The sequence below is a fragment of the Talpa europaea genome (assembly GCF_964194135.1).
Source record: "Talpa europaea genome assembly, chromosome: 1".
In the NCBI taxonomy this organism is placed as follows: Eukaryota; Metazoa; Chordata; class Mammalia; order Eulipotyphla; family Talpidae; genus Talpa; species Talpa europaea.
Genome location: NC_140073.1, coordinates 2,876,987 through 2,903,177, shown reverse-complemented (window position 1 = coordinate 2,903,177; position 26,191 = coordinate 2,876,987). Strand labels below are relative to the sequence as shown.

Genomic DNA, 26,191 nt, shown 5'->3' with positions numbered 1-26,191 from the left:
TTAATTTGGGGGGGGGAGTCAGGGTTTTTAAAAATATTTATTTATTTATGCATATAAGAACTGGGGTGCAGGCCAGAGGTGCCGGGGGTGAGAGGATTCACCAGAGACTGAGTGGGGAGCAGAACAGACAAATCCACTGAAATCCACTGCTGAGGGGAGCAGTGGGCGAGACAGGAGAGGTCTGCTGCGCCTTATGGGTCACCTCCCTGGCCGGGGATCGAACTCCTGTTGCAGTGACTGGCGATAGCTTCATAGCGCTGTGTCTTTAACCCCTGCGCCACCTGGGAGGCCCTGGGGTTCAGTTTTTGAGTCATGCAGGGTGAGCAAGTACAAGGTGAAAGTCCTCTCCCCGGGTTTGGACACACTTTATTGTCAGAGAAAGGGAGATGGTCAAGGGAGCTTGGAGGGGTGTAGGAGTCGGGGTGAGGGGCAGTGCACTCAGGCAGAGGTGGAGGGCAGGGGATCCCCCTGCAGATGATGACTTCCAGGGACTTCTAGCAGCTGTGGTCCCCACATCCCAGCCACAGAGTGGCTGTGCAGGCTCAGCGAGACATCATCCGCACAAACTCTGCCAGGACAAGGCCAAGGATTTTAGGTCTCCTCTCGGGATCCCCCGAGAGATGAAGCCAAGCTATTGGTCTTGGGGTGAGAGAGTGTGGGGTCAAGGACAGGGCCCGCAAAATAGTCCCCTGGCTCTGGGAGGCCTCAGGGCCAGGAAGAAGGGACTTTGGTTTACGAACAAAAAGCTCTTATAATGGAACCTATTTTCTTCTTTGCTTTGGCTGCTAGGAAGCTCAGGGACAACTTTGGCGCTGACTTCCAGGAATTTGTACATACTGATTTCCCTGGGTTCTTGTGATGTTATCCAGTTTCCCCCCCCGGAGAATGCAATATAGAGGAGCGTTGAATTCTGGGCTCAAATCTTGGCTCCATCCATTTCCCTTTGTCAAGTACCCCCGGTTTCTAAGAACTGACTTTCTTATCCTGCTTCTGGGGAAAGCACTGGTTCTGTCCTCCTGAGTTGCGGTGATGGTTCCCTGGGCAGGGCCTGGCACGCGGTGATAACACTCCCCTTATCATTTATCTGTCAAAACCTTGCGGGGCTTGTGGTGCTACGTGGGGTGGTACCTTCGAAGTCAACCAGGCCGTCCCCATTGAGGTCAATGTCTTGGAGGATCTCGTCCACCTCGCGCTGGCTGAGCCGCTCCCCCAGCAGGGCCTTGAGGGCCGCCCGGAGCTCCCCCGAGCTGATGCGGCCGTCCCTGTTGGTGTCGAACTGCAGTGGCATCGGGTCACAGACCGACCCGTTCACTCGGAGCCCCCACCCAGCAGACACGCGGCCCGGCAGCCCCAGGCGCACCTCCCGGAAGGCGTCCCGCAGCTCCCTGACGCCGATCATGTCAGCCGTCTCTGCCAGCAGCTTGGGGCCCATCAGCTCCACGAAGTCTTCAAAGTCCACCTTCCCGCCACCTGGGGGCCACCCCATCAGCGGTCCCGGGCTTCCCCCGCCCGCCCTTGCCCTCCTCTGCTGGCCCTGCTCCCCCGCCCACGGGCGCCCCTTCCCTTCCTCCCGGTCCCGGCCTGGGGCATCTGCGTGTCCCTCCAAGCAAGGCGCAGAGTTGGCCAAAAGGGACGGGAAATCACTTTGAAAACTTCCTGGGGTTGGATTCAGACCTGGCTCCAGGGCCCTGCTCGCGGGGCCTCAGGCCATCCCTCGCTTTCAGAGACTCAGTCTTGTCTCTGCAAAGCGGGGGTGATGTCCTCGCCCACCCCACTCCTGGCGCCGGTGGGATTCCCCGCGGGGGAAGACCTGGCCTTGGGAAGGGCCGAGGTGCAGGCGGTGCTTCGCCTGTGTGCCCGGCCCTGGCCCTGACCTCCGGGGCCGGGGTGGGTGCGGGCCCAGGGCACATACTGATCTGCTGTGAAATCTCGATGAGCTCCATCTCGGTGGGCATGTAGCCCAGCGTGCGCATGCAGGCGCCCAGCTCCCGCTGGCCGATGTAGCCGTCACGGTCTCGGTCAAACTCCTGGAAGGCGGCCTGCAGCTCTGGCGGGCAGAGCGGACCGCTCGTGTCCCCACATTCCCTTGGACCCCAGCCCGGACCGGTTCACCCGTCTCCCTTTGGTCCCATCATTCCCGCCTGCCAGTCGTTAGGTTCTCTTTGCTGCCTCAGGGCCTTTGCTCATGGAGTTCCTGTGTTCAGCCTTTCAGCCACCAGTTAGGCGCGTTTACAATGTGCCAAGCCTGCTCTAGGCACTAGGAGCATGGCGGTGACTGAGAGGAGAAAGAGAGAAGGGAAGACAGGTCCCTGGTGTGTGGAGCTCGCGTTCTAGAACACTGTCCTCTCTGCTCTGTTCCTTATGCCGGGTCAAGGGCGTCTTCCCTCTGAATTTGATCCCCTCCGATCATTTGCTCCCTTCCTGGAAAGCACTTATAGTAATGGTTGTACTTGGAGTTGACTGATCGACGTCGGTCTCTGGGGACACGGGCCATCTCTGTCCAGTTTGCCACCTTTCCCGGTGCTCAGCGCAGGGCCCGGCACAGAGCCAGCCCTGGGAGGTGTTTGCTGAATGAATACAACAAGGGCCCGTGGCCCACCTGGCTGGCGTGTGAGACCAGAGGACTGACAGCAGGGACCCGCCAGCCCCTCCCGGCTCGGCCATGTCCTCATCTCCCCTCACACGTTCCCTGGGGCCTTCTGGAGACTGCTGAGCCCCCCACCTGGTGTTCTCTGCCCCCCACCCGCCCCGCCTGGTGCTCACCCTATGCCCGCCCCTCCCGAGACCTCCAGTTCCTTCCCCACTTTACCTTCAATCTCCTCTGGCCGCAGTTCCCGGTCCTGAGAGGGCACAAGGTGTTAGGAATTCCCTGGGCCTTCTTGGTCTTCGGGACTCCCCACCCCACCCCCTATAAGCGCAGACCCGACTCTTCCCGCCCATTCCTGCTGGCCAGCCTGGGCAGCGGGGCTCCCTCCCGGCCACCTGCACGGCCTCTCTGGGGCCAAACCTCCCTGCCTCAGACACAGAGCGCCCTCTGCCAGGCGTGGCCCTGGGGAGCCCAGTATCTCTTGCTCTGCCTCCTGGGGTCCTGCCGCCTCCCGTGGTGGCTGTCTGACATTTCTCTGCCCTCTTCTCTTTCCTGAGTCTCCCTCACATTTGAGCTTATGTCTGTTTCTCCTGCCTTCTCTGCCTCCATCCCCCAGATGTGCGGTATGCGTGCCTTTGCTCGGATGTCCCACGCAATCCGCTCCTCCCCACTCCAGGAGGGCAACACCGCGCGGGCGGCAGGCGGCGGCCATATATGCAAGCTGGGCCGCGGCGATGCTGGGCCGCGGGAAGATGCAGGCGGGCCCCACCAGGCTGTTGAGCGCCGAGTAGCCCTGGATGCCTGGCCTAGGACCCTACCCTGCTCCTTGGGGCCAGGGCTGTAGCAGGAGCGCCCCGGGGGGAGCCAGGCCTGTGGCAGCCAGCCTGCAGCAGAGCTGGCCATGAGCTGGGCAGCAGCCACCACTCACTGGCTTCTCCTATCTTTGGAAGGGACGCAGGACATGGGGGGGCTCACCCATCAATACTCTAGGCCCAGAAAAGGCGAGGGACTAGGCCAAGGTCACTCTGCAAGCTAGAGGCACAGGAGCCCCTGGCCTTCCAGCTCTGTCTCCCTGGTCTGGACGGGCCCATAGAGACCAGAGACCTGTGGCAGGACAGGCCGTCAGACGGGCGGCTGCGGGATCTGAGGCTCCAGGGTCTGGGGGAGCCATGACGGGGATGGGTCAGAGTCTGGGGCCTCCAGGGAAAAATATACATCTGGGGAAGTGGGAACCCCCCATCTATGCCTCCCCACCTCTAACCCCAGCCCCAGGCCCTCTAGGGCACTGCCCACGCCCTCCAGGGTCCAGCCTGACCTCCTGGCCTCGACATCTGCCCTTCAGCCCTTCTACTGTAAGTCCCTGGTGTCAGGGTCACCTGGCACGGTTGCCCATGTGCCCCAGAACCATAGCAGGCCTGGAGTCCTGGGGGCCGCCCACAACTGGGCCTCAGCAAGTTCTGTGGGTGCCCGCCAGCCCCTCGCAGCTCTCAGGAAGCCTGGGAACACTCAGGGTTTTCCTGGGGGGCTTTATGGGGAAGATTGGGGCGGGTGGGCAGGCAGGGGACCTGGGCATGGGGGCTTGGGTCCTCATCCAGGATTCTCTCTGAGCATCTCTGCTGATGAGGGGGCCACTTGGGCCCCAGGCCCCCGGAAGGCGCAGCCTTCCCATGCTCGCTCCTGGGGGGTTTCCAGACACCCTCTCCAGTGCCTCCCGACCCCATCTGCGTCCAATCGGGAGAGACTGGAAGTCCTCTGGAGCAGGGTCTGGGCCTGGGAAGAGGACTCCAGGGGCCCGAGGGGCCAGGTTGGGGGGCAGACGACGCCAAGTGGTAGGAACATGCAGGCCCTTCCCGCCACTGGAAGCCCGGAATGCAGGGAGCCCCTGCCCGCCCCACCATCCCCACCAGGACCCTGGCTCTCACCTCAGAGTCCCCCCTCAGCCTGGACTAGCCCCGCCTTGTGCTCAGGCAAGAAGCTGGAGCACCCATGCGGGGTGCCGCAGGCTGGCGAGGGGCTCTGTGAGGACAGAGGTGGGGGCGTGTCCAGCCTCCCTCCTGCACATACAGAGTCTCCTCCTTGGGTTGAGCTCTGTGTCTGCCCTGTATGGGCCTCAGTTAGGGTATGGGGTCCCCAAAGCTAAGACCAGCCCCATGCCCTGCCCCCTTTACCTGCCCGTAGGCTGCCTGCACCTCAGCTTCGAGCTCCCGGAGGAGTGCCCGTCTGGCGGCTGCCGGGCTGGTGGGGGCCCGGCTGGGCCCTGGGGTGCTCTCATGGGGGCTGGGGTCCCCCATGGGTTGGCTGTCATCTGCCGGGCCCTGGGGGTGGGCCATGGAGACAAGGGCTTGCCACCTCCTGCTCGCTGAGGGACGCCGCCCCTCAGGTCGCTCTGCTCCTGAGGGAGGGGTGGCTTAGCGGGTGGCTGGGGGTGTGCGCCCCACAGGGTCCCTGGGAGTACCCCAGCCACCCCTGTCAGTCTAGCCTCCCTCACCCGCCAGCCCTCGCGCTGGCCAGACTGTCCCTGTCCCTGCAGGCCCGGTCCCCCGGAGGTGCCTGCCTGGCTCGCGGAGTCGGCACCTCCCGCCTCCCTCGGCCTCGGGCTCTGCCCCGCCGTGCCCGCTCTGCGCCCGCTCTGCGCCCGCCCGCCTCCATCCAGCTGCACCCCGTGGGCCGTCTGACCTGCTCTCACTCATCTCCCCGCCGGTTCCTCCCGCTGCTCCCGCAGGCCGTCTCAAGCCGGTCTGTCTCTCTGTCTGTCTGTCCACCGCGCTCTCCCTTTTCACCCCACTATCCCTCCTCCAGGGGGGGCGCCCCCCCACCCAGAGCTGGAGGCCTCTGCTCTTCCGCGCCTCCCCCCCCCCCCCCCGCCAGCACCTCCCACTTAGCTTCTGGGGCCTCCTCCCTCCTGCTTCTCAGGGGAAAGGGTGGAGGTGGGTGGGGAGGGCCCCCCGCTGGCCTCGGGCCTCCTTCTTGTGCCCACAGCCCGCTTACCGCCTGGTCGCCGCTCCTCACCTCCCCGAATGAGGTCAGCGTCCTGCCCCCGCTCCGCTCCAGGCCCCTCATGATTTATTCACTTGCCCCGTCCCCCCCACAGCAGACTCTGTCCGAGGGAACAAGATCCCACCGGCGCCGGCCACCTGAGCCAGTGGCTCTGCCGCAGCGCGGCCGTCCATTCACGCGGGACCACGCCCAGGCCAGCCGCAGGGTCGCGGGACAGACTGACTGCCCTGGGGGCCTGGCTCCCAGGCCCTAGCTCAAGAGAGGTTCACAGTCTCTGAGGGTTTGGGGGCACAGACAGGGCACCGGGAGCCTTCATGGAAGAGGCACAGGAATGAAGCCACTGCCCAGGCACTGCGTCCGCTGTAACCCGCGCCTGCCCTGGGGTCCCTGGCCAAGCAGCAGGAGCTCGAGTGTCCATGTGCTGGGTCTGCTGGGCATGTTGGGCAGCGGCCTCTGGAGGAGCAAGGGTCAGCAGCCTCTGGAGAGAGTGGGGGAGGGCGGGGTGGGTGAGATTTCAGAGGGGCTGGGGTTCACAGGTGTTTGTCGGCACCTGCCGTGTGCCCTTCTGGGTGCCAGTCCCTGCCTCCTGGAATATCCCACCTGGCGGGAGATGCCCATCCGGCAGATCCAGGACAACCATGGAAGGGACCGGCAGGAAGAGCCCAAGAGGCCAATAAGGGGAGGAGAATAGGGACCTTGCTGTGACGGGGCTGAGGAAGTGACGTGTGGCTCGGACCCAGGATGATGTGAGTGGCACCGGGAAGGGAACAGCCGCCACATAGCCCTGAGCAGGCTGCGGGTCTGCCGGAAGACTAGGGGCAAGGCCAGAGGACACTGGTCAGGTGGTCAAGGACTCCTTGTGACTAGTGACGCTGACCATTGGGAGGTTCAGCTTTCAGCGTCCTTCAGCCCCATCTGGAGGCCAGCAGCACACGCCTCCCTCTCTGCAACAGCCCCTCAGAGACTGCACTTCTCAGGAAGGGCCCAGGGGCTGGGTTCGCTCTAGACTCGCTGTGTGACTCTGGGCAAGATATTTCACTTCTGGGCCTCCCTGGTGGCACAAGGGGTTAAGCGCCACACTATGAAGCATTCCGCAGCCTCTGCGACACAAGTTCGATTCCCAGCCGGCCAGGGAGGAAGGAACCCACATGGCGCAGCAGACCTCTCCTGTCTCCCCGCTGCTCCCCTCAGCAGTGGATTTCAGTCCGTCTGCCTGTTCTGCTCCCCACTCTGTCTCTGGTGGATCCTCTCACTCCCGCATCCTGGCCTGTACCCCAGCTCTTGTATGCATAAATAAATAAATCTTTTTTTAAAAAAAACCTTTAAAAAAAAGATATTTCATTTCTCTGTCTGAATCTAGATACTGTTGATCTAGTATCTGCCTGGTGGTGCCTTTGTGAAAATTAAATGATAAAGGATCTTGAAGTTTCCTGGATCACAGAGAAGCCTCAAAAAATGGTGGACGCCACATGTAATGAATGATTCCATGTCCAAATAACTATCTAAGACAGCAGGGCATGCTGAGAAATGTGTGCCCCAAAGTGTAAGCCGATGGAGTGGGGGCTGTGACTGGTCAGGGGAGAGAGCAGAAGCTTCTCCATCAAGGAGCAAAGGCTTTGTGTCTAGGTGGAGAAAGCCTGGCTGGGAAAGTCCTTCTGGCCCATGTTCGATTATCAGCATCCAGGGTATCTTGGTGCCCTAACTTGCCCAGCCTGAGTTAGCCAAATTGGGGTCCCAACTCCAGTATCCAGGATGTCCAGGCGGGTCAATGGCTGACGGAGGCATAGACAGATGGGTGGGTGGATCGATGGGTGTATGATTTGATAGGCTGGTGTTTGAATAATTGGTGGTTGAAGGATGGCTGGATGGATAGATGGACAGACAGATGCACGGACACGTGGATGGATAGTTGCATGGGTAGACGGGAAGATGGATGGATGGACAGGTAGGTGGCTGGCTGAATGGGAGTACAGGTAGATGATTTGATGGGCTAGTGGTTAAATGGCAGATGGATGGGTGACTTCCTCGATAGGTGGGTGAATGAATGGGTGGATGAAATGATGAGTGGATTGGCAGGTAGAGCAAGACTGGGTGGGTAAACGGGTGGTTGGGTGGATGGGCGGATGAATGGACAGGCAGATGTTTTGAGGGGCTGCTAGCTGAATGTTTGGTTGTTGGATGGGGGGGGTGACTGGGTAGAGGGGTGTTTAAGTCGACGGGCAAGGATAGTTTTTTGGGAGGGCAGATTGCTGGTGAAGGTCATATTCTTCATGAGAAGAGCCCATTAGGTTGGGCACCATATCGTACCTTTCTTGGTGTCCCTGCGGTGTCCAGCCCGTTCATTGCCTGAAGCCCCTGATTGATGCATGAGTGAAAACCATGCCTGTCCCCCGACTCTGAGCTCTGGTTCCTCTGACAGCTGCTTCTCCATTGTGTTCCTCGCAAGCTGAACCAGTGCCCGGCACCTGTGACCACCATCCACAGAACTAGGTAGGTTGAGATGCCACTCATGCCCACGAGGATAGCTAAAGTGAAAAAGAGAGATGGCGGCAATTGTTGGTGAAGCTGCAGAGAAGTTGGAATCCTCCGATGCTGCCACTGAGTTTATAAAATGACACAGCCTCTTTGGAAAAGAATTTGGTTGTTCCCCAAGATAAGTTTGCATGGAACCCAGCAATTCCACTTCAGGTATATACCCAAGGAAATTGAAAACACAAACACAAAAACAAACACAAACACAAACACAAAAACAAAGTACACACAAACGTTTGTGCACAAATGGTCACAGAGGCGTATGCATAACAGCCCCCAAATGAAACCACCCTCAGGTGTCCACCACTGTGTGGGTGAACAGGTAAGCACAAGGTGTGCACCTCTGCGATGGGAATTGCCAGGCCATAAAAAGGAACAACGTGCTGACATGGCCACAGCGTGGGTGAACCTTGGGACCTGAGGCTCCGTGAAAGCAGCCAGACATGAAGGACACAGATGTGAGTCCACGCGTGTGAGATGTCCACACTAGGCAAACCCAAAGTGGCAGAAAGTACAGTGGGTGGGGCGGGAAGGAGGAGTGGCTGCTAAAGAGGACCAGGCTTCTCTCTGGAATTCGATCGTGGCAGAGGTTTAGTGCACCAGTTATGCTAAAAACCACGGGATGGGCACTTTATAACGGTGAATGTTTGTAGCAATAAGGCTGTCTATACATACTGAAACCCTGCCAAAGACGGGTGCTGATATAAAGATGGGTTGGCGCTTGGGGGTGCTCCTGGGGGGTGCTCCTTGATCACAGGCTGGGCTTGTGGAGCCAGAGAGCCGAGGGTACAGCAGACACCTGAAACACCACCGCGCAGTGCCAAGCTGTCCTAGGAACCAGCGTGCCCCGGGAAGTGAGTGTGATGGCTGGCGAGGGTGAGCTGGCAAGAGCTGGCCTGATGGATGGGGGTGGGGGTGGGGGGGTGGGGGGTGGTGGTGGTGGTGTTGCTACTTGCACATAAAGGGAGCAGGCTCCTCTCCAAGCCTTGGTGTCCTGTCTGTACTATGGGAACAAACTCGCTCCTTCCCAGGGTGTGTGGAGATGAAGTGAGACTATTTAGAAGAAAGAATTCATCAGCTGCTAAGTGCCGGGCAGGCAGATGTTCCTCTAGCTGTGAGGCAGGGATGAGAACCCAGCTCCCTCCCCCCTTCCTCACCCTCCGCCCCAGGCAGCTGTGGACTCTAAGAGGCTTAGGGATGCTCCTGATTGGGGTGCTTGGTTTTCCCTGTGCTTTGGGTGGGTGGTTGTGCACCCAGGAAGGACAGCTTCCTCCTCGTAGTTTTGACTAGAAGCCCATGCTGAGACCTCCAGCTCAGTCAAGCCCCAGTTCCGGAGGAAGCCCACAGCACCACAGTGAGCCCCAGGGGTGGGTCAGTGAAGGGCAGGAGCACAGGGGCTGGGGAGCCAGATGTGCCTGTGGGGAGGTAAGCGTTGCACTGTGGGACAGACACGCAGATTCTGCACCTTCCGGCACCTTCCCGCCTGTCTTTCTTCGCATGCACCAAGCCCTCAGACTCAGTCCACAAACATTTGGAAACTAAAACCTTGAGCAGAAAGGATGTGGAGGAAATGTGAGGCCCAGGCCAGCCAGCCCTGGGTTTGAATCCTGTTTCCTGCTGTGTGACCTTGGGGAAGTCCCTTAACCTCTGAGCTTCCATTTCCTGCTCTATAAAACGAGGCTCAGGGCCTCCCTGGTGGCGCAAGTGTTGCAGAAATAAATTCTAGCCTTTTACCCAGGCAAGGGAAGAACAAGCCGTACTTCAGGAATGGTGAGGTCAGGAGAAGCTTCATTACTTGTGCATGAGGTCCCAGACCTGGGCAGTCCTGTAAGGTCTGAGCACCGGTCTAGAGACAAAGGGTCTCTTTTATACATAACAGTCTTCCGTTGATAACATCGGTCAGTGAGGACAAAAGTTCTTGACAAAAGAGGGAAAATGCAGCTATCTGAGGATGGCCCAGCATCCTGCCAGTGGTCCCACCATGTGAGAATGTCACCGCCTTTAGATATGCTTATTAAGGAAGCAAACTTGTTGTTTACACTTTGTATTATTTACTGCACCAGGCCTGTGACTCTAGCAGGAAACAGGAAAGTTTTCATTTGCTTAGCAGTTCCCGTTAACAAGGGTTAAGCACCTCACTATGAAGCAATCCGCAGTGATCCCCGGCCGGCCAGTGACTCACCCACTGCTCCCCTTAGCAGTGTATTTCGTCAGTCTGCCTGTTCTGTTCCCCGCTCTGTCTCCGGTGACTCCTCTCACCCTCCTGCACCTCTGGCCTGTACCCCGGTTCTTGTATGCATAAATAAATAAAATTTTTAAATTTTATTTATACAAGAGCCGGGGCACAGCCCAGATGCACGGGAGGGTGAGAGGAGTCACCGGAGACAGAGCGGGGAGCAGTGGGCGAAACAGGAGAGGTCTGCCCACCATGTGGGTTGCTCCGAGGTCAGCGGGGATCGAACCAGCACTGCAGAGGCTGCGGACAGCTTCACAGCACCGCGCTCAACCGCCCGTGCCACCAGGGAGGCCCAATAAATAAAACCTAAAAAAATAAAAATAAAACGGGGCACAGAAGGGCCAAGTCTGAGGGTGGCAATGTATGTGACCTTCTCAACAGGCCTGCACCCCTCGGGGCTTCCTCGCATTGTCCTCTTGGAAAGACCGTGTGTAAATGGATATGTCTATTGACACTGCATCCACTCATGCAACGAGCATTTATTGAGTGCCTACCGGGGACACATTTGGGTCCTCTGTGGAGCTGTGTGTGTTTGGCGTGGGGAGGAGCGGAGGCTGTGTGACGCCAACTGTGGCCAACTCCTCCAAAGTCACCGCCCTGCAGGCAGGTGTTAACCAAAGCTAAGAATTAAGTGAGTGCCCTTCTCCTGTAACAGGGTGGTCCCCAGGAAAGGGGGAGGTTCCAGGTTCCCTGCCCCACCCAAGGGAGGGGAGAGCTGAGGAGGAAGAAGGGAAGCTGCAGAAGAGACTAAGGAAGGAGCAGGATGGAGCCAGGAGACCTGGAGGAGGCGCGTGGAGCCTAGAGACACGTGAAGAAACTGCGCTTGTCTTGTGGTCGTGGACTGGGTGACACAGATGTGGGTGAGACCCGTGGGGAGGTGACCATGGCAGCTTTTATCTTGATGTTGATTTTGCTCTTTTCCTTCCGGGCTTGTCCGGCTGTTTGTGACCCTTTTCTGTGGGTCCCCACTGGAAGGTGCTTTAGACTTGTGGCAGGCTTTGGGGCCTTGTTCTGGGCCGATCCCATATGGATGGACTTTGACCCACGAGGGGACGGGTCACTTTGGGTGCTTCATTTAGAAACTAGACTCTTTGCCTTTCCTGTATTGTTTCCTAGTTTTATTAAAGTTCCTTCCCATTAAAGTCTCATGTGTTTTGTGTTGATGCGGCGGATGGCAGAACCCATGTAGAATAGGCAGGTTTGCGGGGTTTGGGCTGCCCCTCTCCCTGTCCTATAACACTCCCAGGTCCCAAGTAAGGGGTGCAAGCCAAGAGTCAGGACCAGCTGGTCTGGTGCTAAGAAACGAGTGTGCCCTGGAAAAATGCGGTGACTCCCCTCCCCCCAAAAAATCTCAAAGCAGCTTTTGGAAACGGGTGCTTCCAAAACAGTAGCCTCAAGTACGTCCACGCCAAGATACTGACACTGCTGCCACACCCCGCTCCCGGAGGGCGGGGGTCAGCGCCGGCCGGCAGCCCCGCCTCGCTTCCTCAGGGCACGAGCAGCCTCAGGTGGGCGCGCTCGCCAGGCTCCGGGGCCGGTTCCCTTTGCAGAGATCCTCAGCGCGCTCAGGCAACTCCTTGCAGACGCCGCAGGCTCCCCAGCTGGGCCGCAGGCAGCCGGGCCGGGCGGCTCGGAGGCAGTTGCCGAGCCCGAGTCCTCTCTCAAGCCCGGTCCTTGCTGCTTCCTTTTAGGGCCGGTCCCGCCGGCTCCAGCCCCGCCCCGAGCTCCCCGCGGGCGCACTCCGGGGCCGGGGCGGGGCGGGAGCAGCAGAACCATAAATACGGGCCCGCGGGCTCCGCCCCGCTTCCTGCTGCTCCGGACTTCACCGCCCTCCAGTGAGTTGGGTCGCGACAGGGTGGGGGGCGGGCCCCGGCTGTCACCCCTCTCCTCGGGGTCTGCCCGCCCTGGGGTCCTCACGCAGCCTGTCTGTCTGTCCGTCTCTCCTAGTGCCGCCCTACACCATCGTGTACTTCCCCGCCCGAGGTGCGGCGCTGCTCCTTCAGGAGGGCGAAGGGCGCGCGAGGCCCGAACCGGATGCGCAGGCTGCTGCCTCGGTGCCCGCCTGCGCGCGAGGCGGGGGAGGGGGGCGCAGGGCGGGGACCCCGACGGGCCTGGGGTCGCGGGTCGGGCCCGGACTCCGGGGGGCGGGCCGCGGCGGGGTCAGGACCCGCTTCTGTGGTGACAGCATCCTCGCCGCACCCCGGCCGCACCCCGAACCTGTTCATCCTGGGCACGGTGTGGCCCGCACCTGGGGTCTCCGTCTCTGCCCCCTCTTCAACATTTCGTTGGGGCCATGGCCTCCCCTCTTCCTCCCCGGTCCATCCTCCCCCTAGATGGCTCTAAAGTCGGGGTTTGGGTGCTGCGCCCTCCCCCCTCCCGGGGTGCAGTGAGGCTGGGGTCTGCGTCCCCACACGCTGTCTCCCCGCCAGGGCGCTGCGAGGCCATGCGCATGCTGCTGGCCGACCAGGGCCAGACCTGGAAGGAGGAGGTGGTGACCAAGGATGCCTGGCGGCAGGGCCCTCTCAAGGCCTCCTGTGTGAGTGGCTGCCCGTGGGTAGGGGCAGGTGCTGGGCCTTTGGGTGAAGCAGGGTGGGGGCAGCAGAACTCAGCACCCCTCACGGACCTGTGCTGCCCCCAGCTGTACGGGCAGCTCCCCAAGTTCCAGGATGGAGACCTCACCCTGTACCAGTCCAATGCCATCCTGCGGCACCTGGGTCGCTCCCTGGGTGAGTGCTGGGGCCCCGGGGCAGCAGGGCGAGTCCAGCATCCTGGGGCCTGAGCTGCTACACCTGTGGCCAGCAGATCCTGCCAGGCTGGAGGGTAGACCAGATGCCCGTACACAGGATGCTGGGCCTGAGCTCTAGGAAGGGTGTGGGGCTGGGGTGCCAATGCCCCTGGACCAGCCATCAGCGCCAGCTAGCCCCCGCAGGTGTGTCCCAGCAGGTGTGCCCCCGCAGGTGTGTCCCAGCAGGTGTGCCCCCACAGGTGTGCCCCCACAGGTGTATGCAGGTATGGGCTGGAGGCCTCTGTCTGTTGGGCCAGAGGTTTCCAGACAGACCCCCCTGCCCAGGCTCAGCTGAATATGGGAAATTCACGCTCCCAGGGGCCAGGCCTGCAGCCTTGATTCAAGGGTGGCAGGAACTTGGCTTAGGTAGGTGACTGCTCTTCTTTCACCAGCTTGGAGGGTTGAGAAAATCCCAGGTCCCAGTAGGATGAAGGAGCCAGGGGAGCAGGCACAGCCCAGCCCAGGCCTGGCCTTGCTTCTGCAGGGCCCGAGTGGGCTGTGGCCTGCCGCCCTTCTCCCAAGCCCCCACACCCTGCACGGTGTGTGGATACCCCAGCATGCACAGCATGTTGGGGTCCCACAGACAGCTACCTCTTGCACCTAGAGAGGCGCCCACCAGGGTTTGGTCCAACCTTTCAGGGCACAGGCCTGGGGCAAGGGGCTTGGGAGCATTAGAGCAGGGAATTTCTGAGTCCTGGGCACTGGGAGTGTCACCGAGGAAAGTGGGCTTGTGGAGTGGAGGCCTCCAACACGAGGAGGCTGACCCACTCGGCTGCTGGCCAGGGCTCTACGGCAGAGACCCGCGGGAGGCGGCGCAGGTGGACATGGTGAATGACGGCGTGGAGGACCTCCGCCGGCGCTGCAGCCACCTCATCCACCACAACTATGTGCGTGGGCCTCGGGCCAGGCCGGGGGGGCTCTGTGCCCAGACACGCGTGCCACCAACTGGGGCCTCTCCCGTTCACAGGAGGAGGGCAAGGCCCAGTATGTCCAGGACTTGCCAGGCTACCTGAAGCCATTTGAGACCCTGCTGGCCCAGAACCAGGGGGGCCAGGCCTTCATTGTGGGTGACCAGGTGCGTACTAGGTCTAGCCCATGGCAGCTCCATTTCTCAGAAGAACAAACTGAGGTCCCGGGCGGGGCCTGACTCTTGCTCTGCAGCAGCTGTATTCGGGCTCCCACAGCCCCTCGCTGCCTGTCTCTCCTGACCCCTCCCTGCCCTGCAGATCTCCTTCGCCGACTACAACCTGCTGGACTTGCTGCTGAATCACCAGGTCCTGGCCCCCGGCTGCCTGGATTCTCTCCCCCTGCTCTCAGCCTACGTGGCCCGTCTCAGCGCCCGGCCCAAGCTCAAGGCCTTCTTGGCCTCCCCTGAGCACGTGAACCGCCCTGTCTTTGGAAGCCGCAAGATCTGAGCCCACTGGCCTCCTCTGGGTGGGGCTGCCCTTGGGAACCAATAAACATGAGAGGAAAACTGTGCTGTGGCTACAGAGGGGCTGGGTGAGCACAGGGGACCCACTGCCCCCTCTCAGTCTGCCTTCGGGAGGGGGATGGCCAGGCTGTGGGTCCAGGCCCTGGACCTACTAGGAGACAATAGGCATCCAGAGTACGGGGAGGTAGATGGGACTCCAGGCCATAGGGTACTCCCTGGAGGACTTCCTGCTGGAGGGGGTGAACCTCACAGGGACACCTGTGATTATAGCCACTGGGGAAACCATCTCAACCTGAGGAAAGGGAAGTCTTAAATGTAGCACAGTCCCTGCCCTCCAGTGCTGGATTCTGTCACCAGGTCTACCCACACCTGGGAGTGACTCTGGGGGGTTTCTGTGCTTCCAAGTTACCTCTCCTATGTGACCCTCCTGGAGCTCTGCGTGGCCTCCCTCTGCCTGCCAGCCAGACCTCCCCCCACCCCAAGGACTGCCAGCTGCCTGCTGGCCCCAACCCGTCTCTCTTACAGGCCGCCCCCTCCAGCCACCTCCTGCAGGCTTATCAGGCAGTGGAGAGCCAGACACCCCAGAATGCCAGGCACTCCCTTTGCAAAGCTCCCAACGGCTCCTGGCTGCCCTCTGGGCGAAGTCCACAGCCTGCCAAGCCTGCCAGGCCCTCCCTAATTTGAACTCCCGCTCTCCAGAACATTCCCATGCCCCTGCCCCTTTGTCCTCAGAGCTACAGAGCTTCTCCCCTCCACACAGCCGTCCACTACTGCCCAGGCTTTTCCCTGTGAGCTCTCTCCACCCCGGCGCTCTCCACCCCTCCTCCAGCCGGCGGTGCCTGCTCCCTTCCACAGCCCCAGTGCCTGGGGCTCCACCCTGTATTCAGCTCTGCCCTCCTGGTGCTGGTGGGCCCAGCTGCCTCCTGTGAGGTTAGAGGCCAGATTCAGCTCATTTCCCTTCAGCACCCAGGTGAGGTGACTGACTCACCTGTCCCTGTCAGAACAAGAGCTGACCTGCCACACAGCTCTCTGGGGGGGCCGCCCCCTTCCCCCTCCCTCTCTCCCCCTCTCGCCCACCTCTCTCTGCCTCTGTCCTCCACCCCCACTCCTGTCGCTCTCCCTCCCATCAACCCCCTTTCAGGGGCCTCTGTGAGTTCACCAACCTGGGGCCCATCGCACTGGGCACTGGGGAATGATTCCCTGTGACCTGGGGAGGAGCCCCACGCACAGAGGTGAGGCAACTGGCCCTCGGCCACATAGCTCATTAAACAAGAGCCCCGGAGCCCAAACCCAGGTCTGAGGGACCCCCAGGCTTTCCCAGGGTGGGCCATGGGAAGGGAAGAAGGGGCAGGGGTGTGGGGGCCAGAGGAGAAGGCAGACCTGGGCTGGAGCCTCTTGGGGGGAGCGGGCAGGGCACTGTGGAGCACTCTGGAGGCCCTGTTTGCCAGACCAAGGAGGGATGTTGATTCTCGGGCACTGGGGAGCCACTGTAGGTTTTTGAGCAGGAGAAATGACGTGGAAGAGGACTTTTAGGAGTGTTTGTGAATGCTCAGTGATCCTGGGGATCACGTACCTTAACACCCTCGCTGATAGGGAAACTGAGGCTGGGAAAGCGGGTTGGACTTGCCAGAGTCACTGAGCAAGTACAGGGTGGGCCAAGATGGCCTCCTGGGGCCCAGCTGCCATTAAGGGACCTCTGCCCCCTGAGGCCACCAGCAGAGGCCCCAGGGGAAGGTCTTATGTGCAAGCTTTGGGGGCTGGTGGCAGTTTGGGGTTCTGGAGGAGGGAGCGGATCTCTTTGGGGGGAAACGCAGAGGTGTCCCTGAGGAAGGGGAGAGCCTGCACCTACCCATCCCCGGGCAGAGACACACCTGGGGTGGGGGTGCTGCTGTCCTGGGGGGCTCATAACTCTGCACCAGGGCCTGTGAGCCTCCTCGGCCCGGCGTCCCTTGTCCCATGGGGGTCCAACTCCCAGTCCTGTCCAGGTGAGGAGGGCGGGCAGCCGGAAGCCTCGGTGGTTTCCGCACAGGCAGACATGACGGTGGTCATGGTCGGCAAGGACAGGGCCTCCTGCAGGGCCCAGGGCAACAGAGAGGGAGTCCCTCTTTTGAAAGCTCCCTGCAACCCATCACTTCCATATCCTTCAGGGTGACTGGGCTGCATGTTTGTTTTTTTTTAAAGATTTATTTATTTTTTTATTTATGCAAACACTGGGTACAGTCAGAAGAGCAGGAGGGTGAGAGAATTTACCAGAGCCAGAGTGGAGAACAGAACAGGCAGACTGACGAAGTACACTGCTGAGGGGAGCAGCGGATGGCAGGAGAGGTCTGTGCGCCATGTGGGACCCTTGCCGGTGGCCAGGGATTGAACCGGCGCTGCAGAGGCTGCGGGCAGCTTCACAGTCCAGCGCCCAACCGTTGCGCCACCAGGGGAGGCCCAGGGCTGCATATTTTGAAGGTGCAGTTCTGTGACCCTAGAAAGCGGAGGGAAGCACCTCCCTGCAGCTGACAGCAGGGCCTCCAGGGAGTGGCAGGACTCCTGTTTGGGCAGTTAAGGGGTAAGCGGGTGACTAGCTGGGGGCGAGGCTTACAGCCCCTCCTGTTGTGGAGGTGACAGGGAACTGGGCCTGAGCCTCTGCCAAGCCAGGCAGAATCATTTTACACACGTGAACATGCTCAAACCTCACAAAAGGACCCACCTAGTAGATGCTCGTAATAGCACCGTTTTTAAGATGAGCAAATGGAGGCACAGGCCAGTGAGCAGTCCTCCGGAGACCACGCAGCTCGGGGGAGGCCCAAGCCAGACTCGAGCCCCAGGGCTCTCCAGCACAGCTCTGCCACAGGTGGGGGCTCGAGCTACTCTTCATTTTCTGGTACAGAAAGGCCAGTAGCCCCCAGATTTTATGGGGGGGGGTGAAACCCTTAGAGGAAGATGGGGCTTCCAGCCCATCAGGACAGGGTGGCAGTGGGATTACTTCCAGTTTGAAGACTAGTGAGGGTTTGTTGCCCAGCTGACATGGGTTCAAACTGCACCCCTAATCTTCCCCACCCCCCCCACCCCAGCTGCTGTGGAGTTAGAAGGGCTGTGGGATCCAGGGGCCAGCATCCGTTCACACAGCATCCTTTGGTGGACGGGGGGATGAGGGGTGCAGACCACAGACCTCAAAACCAAGCCTGCTTTCAGGCTCCAGGCTGAGCTGGCCTGTAGGTCAACTTTCTGAGCCTCGAGGCTTAGCTAGAACCGGCCTGTTGGTTGACCCCTCAGCTCCGGGCTGATCTGGGGCCTGGCTGCTGGTCGACCCCATCAGCTTCCAGCCAGAGCTGAGACCAGCTAAGATCCACCCCCTCAGCCTCCAGGCTGAGCTTGGGTGGGCCCACTAGTCGACCCCCAAGGCTCCAGTCTGAGCCAGGGCCTGACTGCCAGTAAAACTCATTCTTCAGTCTGAACAGGGGCTGGGCTGCTAGTCCACCCTCGCAGCCAACAGGCTGAGCTGGGGCCGCCTGTTGGACAACCTCCTCAGCCTCAAAGCTGAGATGGAGCCGACCTGCTAGTCAACCCTCTCAGCACCCCCAAGCAGAGCTACGACCTGCTTGTCAGTATGAGGGCTCAGCCTCCAGGCTAAGCTGGGGCAGGTGCCAGAGGCCCCCTAGGACTCCAGGGTGAGCTGGGGCTGGGCTGACAGTCCACCAATACAGCCACTAGGCTGACTTGGGGCCAGCCCACTGCTCAACTCCCTCAGCCTCCGGGCTGAGACAGGGAGTGGCTGCCCCTCAAACCCCTCAGTCTCCAGGCTGAGCCGGGACCGCCTGCTGCTCAACCATCTCAGCCTCCATGCCGAGCCAAGGCCTGCCTGCCGCTTGACCCCCTCAGCCTCTGGGCTGAACTGGAGTAGTTCTCTGGTCAACCCCATAGCCTCAAGGCTGAGTTCAGGGAGTCTCTGGTCAACCACCTCAGCCTCCAGACTGAGATGTTCGACCCCCTCAGCCTCCAACTGAGCCAGGGCCGGCCTGCAGCTACAACTCCTCAGACTCCAGGCTGAGACAGACTGACCTGCCGTTTGACCCATCGGCCTCCAGGCTGAGCCTTGGCCTGCCTCCAGTCGACGGCCACAGCCTCCAGGCTGTGCTCGAGCAGGCCTTCAAGTCAACCTCCTCAGCCTCCAGGCTGGGCTGGGGCTGGCCTGCAGGTGGACCTCCTCAGCCTCCAGTGTCAGCTGGGGCCATCCTTCACGTCGATCACCTCAGCCTCCAGGATGGGCTGGGGCTGGCCTGCAGGTTGACCTCTCAACTGCCAGGCTGGGCTGGGGCCAGCCTGAAGTTCAAATTCCTCAGCCTGCCAGCTGGCTGGAGCCGACCTACTGGAGCAATCCATGGTGATGTCTGGCTGACCTGCAGGTTGACCTACTCAGCTTGTAGGCTGGGCTGGGGCCATCTTAGAGGTCGAACTCCTCAGCCCCCAGGCTGGGCTGGGGCCGGCCTACAGGTCAGATTCCTCAGCAATCAGGCTGGGTGATCTGGCCTACAGGTTGACCTATTCAGCCTCCAGGCTGGCTGGGGCCAGCCTGCTGGCCGACCTCCACAGCATCCGGACTGCAGGTTGAACTCTTCACCCCCCAAGGTGGGCTGGGGCTGCCCTGCTGGGTCAACCTCCTCAGCCTCCAGGCTGTGCTGGGGCCGTCCTGCAGGTCAAACTCCTCAGCCTCCAGTCTGGGCTGTGCCATCCTGCAGGTCAACCTACTCAGCCTCTAGGCTGGGCTGGGGCTGGCTTAGAGGTCAAATTCCTCAGCCTTGAGCTGGGCAGTGGCCAGCCTGCAGGTCGACCGCACAGGCTAGGATGAGACAGGCCTGCAGGTCGACCTCCTCAGCTTCTGAGTTGGACTGGGGCTGTCTTGCAGGTCGACCTACGCAACCTCCAGGCTGTGCTTGGGCCGGCCTGCAGGTCGTCCACCTCAGGCTCCAGGCTGGGATGTGGCCAGACTGCAGGTGGACATCCTCAGTCTCCAGCTGGGCTGGGGCCGGTCAGAAGTTTGAATTCTTCAGCCTGCTAGCTTGCGTGCAGGGTCCGGCCTGCATGTCAACCTACTCAGCTTCTAGGCTGGGCTTGGGCCGGTTTAGAGGTTGAACTTCACAGCCTCCAGGCAGGGCTAGGGCCAGCCTGTATTTCAAAGTCCTCAGACTCCAGGCTGCCCTGGTGTTGTCCTGCAGGTTGAATTCCTCAGCCTGCAGGCTGGGCTGCGAACAACCTGCAGGTAACCTCCTCTACCTCCAGGTAGGCCAGGAGCCAGCCTGTATTTGACCACCTCAACTTCCAGATTGGGATGGGGCCATCCTCAGGTCATCCTCCTCAGCCTCCAGGCAGGCCTAGGTCCGGTCTGCAGCTGGACCCCCTCAGCCTCCAGGCTGGGTTCTGGCTGTCCTGCAGGTGGACCTCTTCAGCCTCCAGGCAGGGCTGGAGCTGGCCTACTGGTCACCTCCTCAGCTTCCAGGCTGTGCTGATGTGGGCCTGCAGTTTGACCTCCTCAGCCTCCAGGGTGTGCTGGGGCCGTCCTGCAGTTTGACCTCCTCAGCCGCCACACCAGGCTAGGACCCGCCTGCAGATCAACCTCCTCAGCCTTCAGGCTTGTCAGGGGCCGGCCTGCAAGCTGACCTCCTTAGCCACCAGTCCTGGCTGGGGCCAGCCTTCAGATCTACCCCCTCAGCCTCCAGACTGGATCGGGGTCTCCCCAGTCTAGACTGGGCCTCCAGACTGGACCTCCCCAACCTCTAGGCAGGGCTGAGGCCGGCCTGCTGCTTGACCTCCTCAGCCTCCAGGCTGTGCCTGGACCTGCCTGGGGCTCCACCCTCTCAGCCTCTAGGCTAAGCCATGGCCAGCTGCCGCTTAACCTCCTCAGCCTCCAGACCTAGTCTGGGCCTGCCTGCCACTCGTCCCCCTCACTCTCAAGCACAGCTGCGGCTGGCCTTCTGCTTGACACCCTCATCCTCCAGGTTCACCCGGGACTGGCCTTCTGCTTGACCCCCTCAGGCTCAGGCTGAACAGGGGTAGTTCTCTGGTCAACCCCTTAGCCTCAAGGTTTAGCTCAGCGAGTTCTCTGGTCAAGCACCTCAGCCTCCAGCTGAGCTGGATCCAGGGCTATTGACCCTCTCAGTCTGCAGGCTGGGCCTGGTCCTCCCTGCTGTTTTACCCCCTCAGCCTATATGCTGAGCCTGGGCCCCCCGGCGCTCGACCCCATCAGCCTTCAGATTGACCTGGGCCGGCCTGCTGCTTGACCTCCTCAGCCTCCAGGCTCAGCCTGGACCTGCCTGCCTCTCTATCCCCTCAGTCTCCAGGCTAAGCTGTGGCCCTCCTGCTGCTCAACCCCCTAGCCTCCAGGCTGAGCCTGGAACTTCCTGCTGCTCTACCCCCTCAGCCTCCAGGCTGAACTGGGGCCTGCCTGCTGCTCGTCCCTCTCAGCGTCCAGGTTGAGCAGACCAGCCTACCCCTCTGACCCCCTAGGCCGGGCTGCTGGTCTTGCACATCAATCTCCAGGTTGAGCCTCTTCTGCCCTACTTGTTTACCCCCTCAGCCTCTAGGCTAAGCTGGGGTAGTCCTCCAGTCGACCCCTTCAGTCCCCCGGCTGAGCTGGCCCTGGTCTGCTGGTCGACCCCAAACCTCCATGCTTATCTGTGTCTTGCCTACTGGTGGAGCACCTCAGCCTCCAGTGTGAGCTGGTGCAGGCCTGCCGGTTGACCAGCAAGCCTCCAGGCTGGGCTGGTGCCAACTTCTGGTCCACCCTGGCAAACTGCTGGCTATTGCTAGGGCTGGCCTTCTTGCCGACACTGCAGCCTCTAGGCTGGCATGGGTATTTTGCCTGGTTTCAGTTTCACCCTGGTAGCCTCCAGGCTTTGACTGGGCTTTGGGTTGGCATTCTGGTGGTCCCTCTATTCCCCAGGCTCTGGCTGGGGTCGCCTTCTTGTCGACCCGGGCAGCCTCAAGGCTAGGGCTGGCACTGGTCTTCTATTAGACCCCAATAGTCTCCAGGCTGGGGCTGGGATTTGGTCCAGCATTCTCGTTGACCCTGGAAGTCTCCAGTGTGTGGCTAAAGCCTGCCTTCAGGTCAACCTGGCAGCCTGCAGGCTGGGCTGAGCCCAGCCTTTGTTCAATCCTGGCACCTCCAACCTGGGGCTGGGACTGGCACTCTGCTCGACCCCAGCAGCCTGTAGTTTGTCCTTGATCCGGCATTCTGATCAACCCCAGCAACCTCCAGCCTGGGGCTGGGGCTGGCCTCTGGGAAACTCCTGCAATCTCCAGGGTGGGGCTGGGCCTGGAGCCTGCTTCCTGTTCAATCCTGGCAGCCTTCAGTCTGTGGCTGGGCCTTGGGTGGCTATTCTGGTTGACCCTTGTAGCCTCCTGGCTGTGGCTGGGCAGGCTTTCTCTTCGACCCCTTCAGCCTCCAAGCTGACGATGGGCTTTGCGCTGGCCTTCTGGTTGACCCCTATGCCTGGAGACTGGGGCTAGGCCTGTGTTCTGGTTGACCCTGGCAGCCTCCAGGTTGGGACTGGGGCGGGCCTTCTGGTCAACCCTCTGGTTAACACCCACAGCCTCCTTACTGGGTGTGGGTCCCACCTTCTTGTCAACTCCAACATTCTCCAGGCTGGGGCTGGGGTCGGCCTTCTGGTTGACCAAGTTAGTTCCAGGCTGGGGCTGGGGCCGGCGTACTTGTTGACCCCAGGAGACTCCAAGCTGGGCCTGGGGCAGCCTGCTTTTTGACTCCGGCAGCCCCTAGGCTGGGGCTGGTCCCTGACTTCTCGTATATCCTGGCAGCTTCCAGGCTGGGGCTGGGCCTGGGGCTTACCTTCTTGTCAACCCCAGCAGCCTCTGGCTAGGTTCAGGGCTGGGTCCAAACTTCTAGTCAATCCTGGCAACCTCCAGGCTGGGATTGGTCTGGCCTTCTGTTCGACCCCAGTAGCCTCCAGTTGTGGCTGGGTCCAGCCTTCTGGTCAACCCCATCAGCTTCCAGATTGGGGCTATGGCCGGCCTTCTGGTCATCCCTGGCAGCCTCTAAGCTGGGTCTGGGGCCTGCCTTCTTGTCGAACCCCTGGTTGACACCAGGTTTGTGCCAACCTTCTGGTCAACCCTGCTGTCTAGAGGCTGGGGCTACTTCCAGCATTTTGGTAAACTCCAGTACCCTCCAAGCTGGGGCTGGGGCAGGGACTGGCCTTCTGGTCAACCCTAGCAGCCTAGCAGCTGTGACTGCAGCCAGGCTTCTGATCAACCCCTATAGCATCCAGGCTGGGGCTGGGGACAGCCTTCTGATCGACTCTGGCAGCCTCTAGGCTACGTTATGGGCTGGTCGATGAGGCAGCCTCCAGGCTTAGTCTTCCATGCCTGCAGAGCCTGGACTCTGGCCCCGCTTACAGGATCTGAATCAGGGTGAGCCAGAGGCCTCCTCTCACCATGAGACATTTTATTCCCCAGAAGTGCCAAAACCATATCTGGGCTCCAAAGTTTCCATTAGGAGACTTTGGACCAGGGAGGGCGGGACCTTTGCATCCAGCTGGGGTTTTCTGTCCCAGATTAGGAAAAGTTCTGCCTTCTACAAGCCTGGGCTTTGCTTGCTGTCCCTGAATCTTATTCTCATGAGCCTTGTTCTAAAGGGCAGCGCCCAGGGGAGAGACAGACAAGGAGAGCTTTTGGCCCACCTGTCTTCTGCACCCACCTCTCAGTTCTGGCCCAAAAGTGTCAAGGAGGAAGTTGGTGCCCTTGCCAAGACAAGCTCTGCATGTCTAAAGTCTTCAAATAGCCCTGATGATTGGGCCACGCCCTTGGAAATTTACCATTTCCAGAGTTTGAAGCAGCTGCTTTTTCCTGTTGTTCTGAAAATAGGGCAACTATGGTTTTGGCTCATAAATCCAGGCTGGGCGAGATTGCACACACACCGGCTCCAACCCACAGTGTTTGTGCCCCCAGGGCCCTCTCTCCCTGCTGGTCCCAGGCTCCAAGCCCAGCCAGTCATGGAGCCTGGCTGCAGCCCCTGCGGGGTCTGAGGAAGGAGCAGGCAATGTGCTGTGTTTATCATGTCCTCCCTACCTGGCCCAGACATCTGGCTGGGTGCTAGGAGCTGCCCCTGACCCAGCTTTCTCTTCTGGTTATGAGGCAGTGAGGATGTCAGTTCATGGAGGATGGGGCTGGTTATAGCTGAGAAAGTGGGGCCCACGCACAGAGAAGTGTGTGCATGTGCATGAGTTTGTAGATCCCTGGTCGCAGTCCCCGAGAGGCAGTCCATCCCAGTTTGATCACGTGGGCCTGTTTTTCAAGTTGCATTTTTGTGACCTCAGCTGGAAAATATTATGATGGTTTAAAAATATATCCAGAAATCCTTGGACAGTCTTCCCCTCCAAACCCAGAGCCTAATTCTTTGCCCCCAAGTGTCTAGGCCCCACTTCTCTCTCTCTCTTTTTTTTTTTTTGAAGATTTATTTATTTATTTATACAAGAACCGGGGTACAGGCCAGATTCACGGGAGGGTGAGAGGATTCACCAGAGACAGAGCAGGGAACAAATCAGGCAGACTGACGAAACACACTGCTGAGGGGAGCAGCGGGCGTGGCAGGAGTGGTCCGCGGTGCCATGTGGGACCCTCGCCGGATGGCCAGGATCAAACCAGCACTGCAAAGGCTGCGGACAGCTTCACAGTGCTGCACTCAACTGCCTGCTAGGCCCCACTTCTCACTCAGGTGTGGTGGCAGTGGTGGTAAACTCTGAGCTGGACCAGTTCAAGGGAGGCATTGTGGCCTGCTTCCGCGTGCTATCCTGGTCCATGAGTGCATGGCATGATAACACATCTCAAGAGGTATGACCCTACCCCTCTAAATCATATACAGAATTGTAAACTGTTACCGCCATAAAAATTTATTTAAATGCAAATGGACCAATTCTGATCATACACCCAACTATTTCCTTTAGGAGTCACTCGTCACCTGCCCTAATCATCCCAGGCCTGTAGATCAGTTGGTGCGGGACAGCCCTGTACCCCAGAACCCGCAAGCCTTCAATGAGTTCCTGACTCCTGACTGTGACCCCAGTAAGCCCAGCACCCCAATGCGTGTTCTATTCACCATGTTTTCCAATGCAGCTGGCCACCTCAAAGAGGTAAGAGACACAGTTAACAGAGCAGGTGGTGAACTTCCTTCTTGCTGTATGGTCTTGAGCTTGGCGCCTGTCTCCCAGAAGGGCTACCTGCTGGTCCCCTGGACTCAATTCAGCCTCCCCAACATGTAGTGACTTGAAACCACTCACTTATCTGATTTCCCCCAGTTTGTGACTCAGCCCTGGGGCTCCTCCAGCGTGGATGAGCTCGAAGGGGGCTTTTCATAGCAGTTCAATTCCCAAAGTGGGAAGAACCCAGATCCTGCAGTGGTGGGAGGCTCAACCACTGTGGAAAATGCACACTGTGGAGCGTGATTCTTACAGACTGTTGATTCACCTGGATGGATCTAGAGAATTGTGCTGGGTGAGAAAAAGGCGATTCCCAGAAGGCTGGATGCTGTTCATAGTCTTCATTAACATACTATCCCTGAGTGGCCGGCTATAGACATGACACGGAGGACAGATATCAGAGATTGCGGACAGGAGAGGGGACAGCTATAAAGGTGCACAGAGGAGATCCCCATGTGTGCAACTGGCAGTTGGAGTCTGAGGGCTGTTTGTTGGCTGACTCTTCCTTGGAGGAGGTCAGTCTTTTTTGTAAAGGTCTTCAACTTATTGGAGGAGGCCCACCTATGTCATGGAGGGTAATCTGTTTTACTCATTGTCTCATCTTAAAAACGCTTCTTAAAAAAAAAACCCAGAAAATGACTAAACTAGTATTTCACCAAATATCTGGGCACAAGTCCCTATACAAGTCAGCAAAGAATTAACCATTATAAATATACATCTAAGAGTGGAGCCTTAGTAGACAATGTGAACAAGTTTTCAAAGAGGTTGGGCCATTTCCACACTTCTGCCAGTAACGCAAGAAAAGTTCAAGTGGCCCTAGATCCTTGTCAACACTTGGGATTGTCAGTGCTTCCCCTTTTGCTATTGGGAATCTCGTTGTGGTTTTCATCTGTTTCCCTGATGACTACTGGGGAGAACCTCTTTTCATGTGCTTAAGGGCATAAGGTATCCACACAAACTACTTTCAAACAGCAAACATCATTATTATTATTTTGTTCATTGTGGATTGGATTGTGAAATATGCACAAGGTTGGCTAGTAATTTGCTACCCCTTCAAACAAAACCTGTTAAATATTTGCTCACCATATATTAGGTTTGGCTGAAAAGAAGATGATTTTTAAAAAATAGAGTTTCTAGAAACAGATTCACTCACGGGTGGGGGGATGGATCTTAACCATCTGCTACTTCTTTGTGTTCTTGCTCTTGCTGCATTCGGGTCACAGGGCAATTACACAGAGTCTTCCAGGAACTGCTATTGAAACAAGCTGGGAGATTTTGCTCACGTGGCTCAAAGCCATGTGGATGGAGCTGGTGTCAGGCTCGTGCTGTGGGGGACCTGGCTCTGCGTCTGTGGCTGCCATGCTGAGGGTGCTGCCCATCCCACCTCTTCAGCCAGGGAAGCCACATGTATCGAGAAGCATCTTCTATC

The 26,191-nt window shown here is 59.5% G+C and overlaps 2 protein-coding genes across 2 annotated transcripts; one reads left to right on the top strand and one right to left on the bottom strand.

The window, feature by feature from the left end:
- Positions 1-542: 542 nt before the first annotated feature.
- Positions 543-4,921, bottom strand: CABP2 (calcium binding protein 2; the record flags this gene model as incomplete). The annotated part of the gene is made up of 6 exons (XM_084249383.1): positions 4,756-4,921; positions 2,810-2,840; positions 1,913-2,047; positions 1,361-1,470; positions 1,129-1,276; positions 543-568 (listed from the first exon to the last, which is right to left on the bottom strand). Exons 1-6 carry the CDS (start codon positions 4,915-4,917, stop codon positions 543-545), a joined length of 612 nt encoding a protein of 203 aa, XP_084105509.1. The 5' UTR covers positions 4,918-4,921.
- A 7,255-nt stretch (positions 4,922-12,176) lies between these two features.
- On the top strand, positions 12,177-14,589 carry LOC311168784 (glutathione S-transferase P 1-like). The gene is made up of 7 exons (XM_084230518.1): positions 12,177-12,187; positions 12,300-12,335; positions 12,782-12,888; positions 12,991-13,078; positions 13,921-14,024; positions 14,105-14,212; positions 14,364-14,589. Coding segments are annotated over exons 1-7 (633 nt in total). The 5' UTR covers positions 12,177-12,186; the 3' UTR covers positions 14,553-14,589.
- The last annotated feature ends 11,602 nt before the right edge of the window (positions 14,590-26,191 follow it).

What these genes read in the sequence shown, in the direction of transcription:
- LOC311168784 (XM_084230518.1), top strand. An exon ending in CGTGTACTTCCCCGCCCGAG is followed by an intron (nt 12,336 to 12,781) that starts GTGCGGCGCTGC and finishes TCTCCCCGCCAG; the next exon opens with GGCGCTGCGAGGCCATGCGC. An exon ending in GCACCTGGGTCGCTCCCTGG is followed by an intron (nt 13,079 to 13,920) that starts GTGAGTGCTGGG and finishes GCTGCTGGCCAG; the next exon opens with GGCTCTACGGCAGAGACCCG.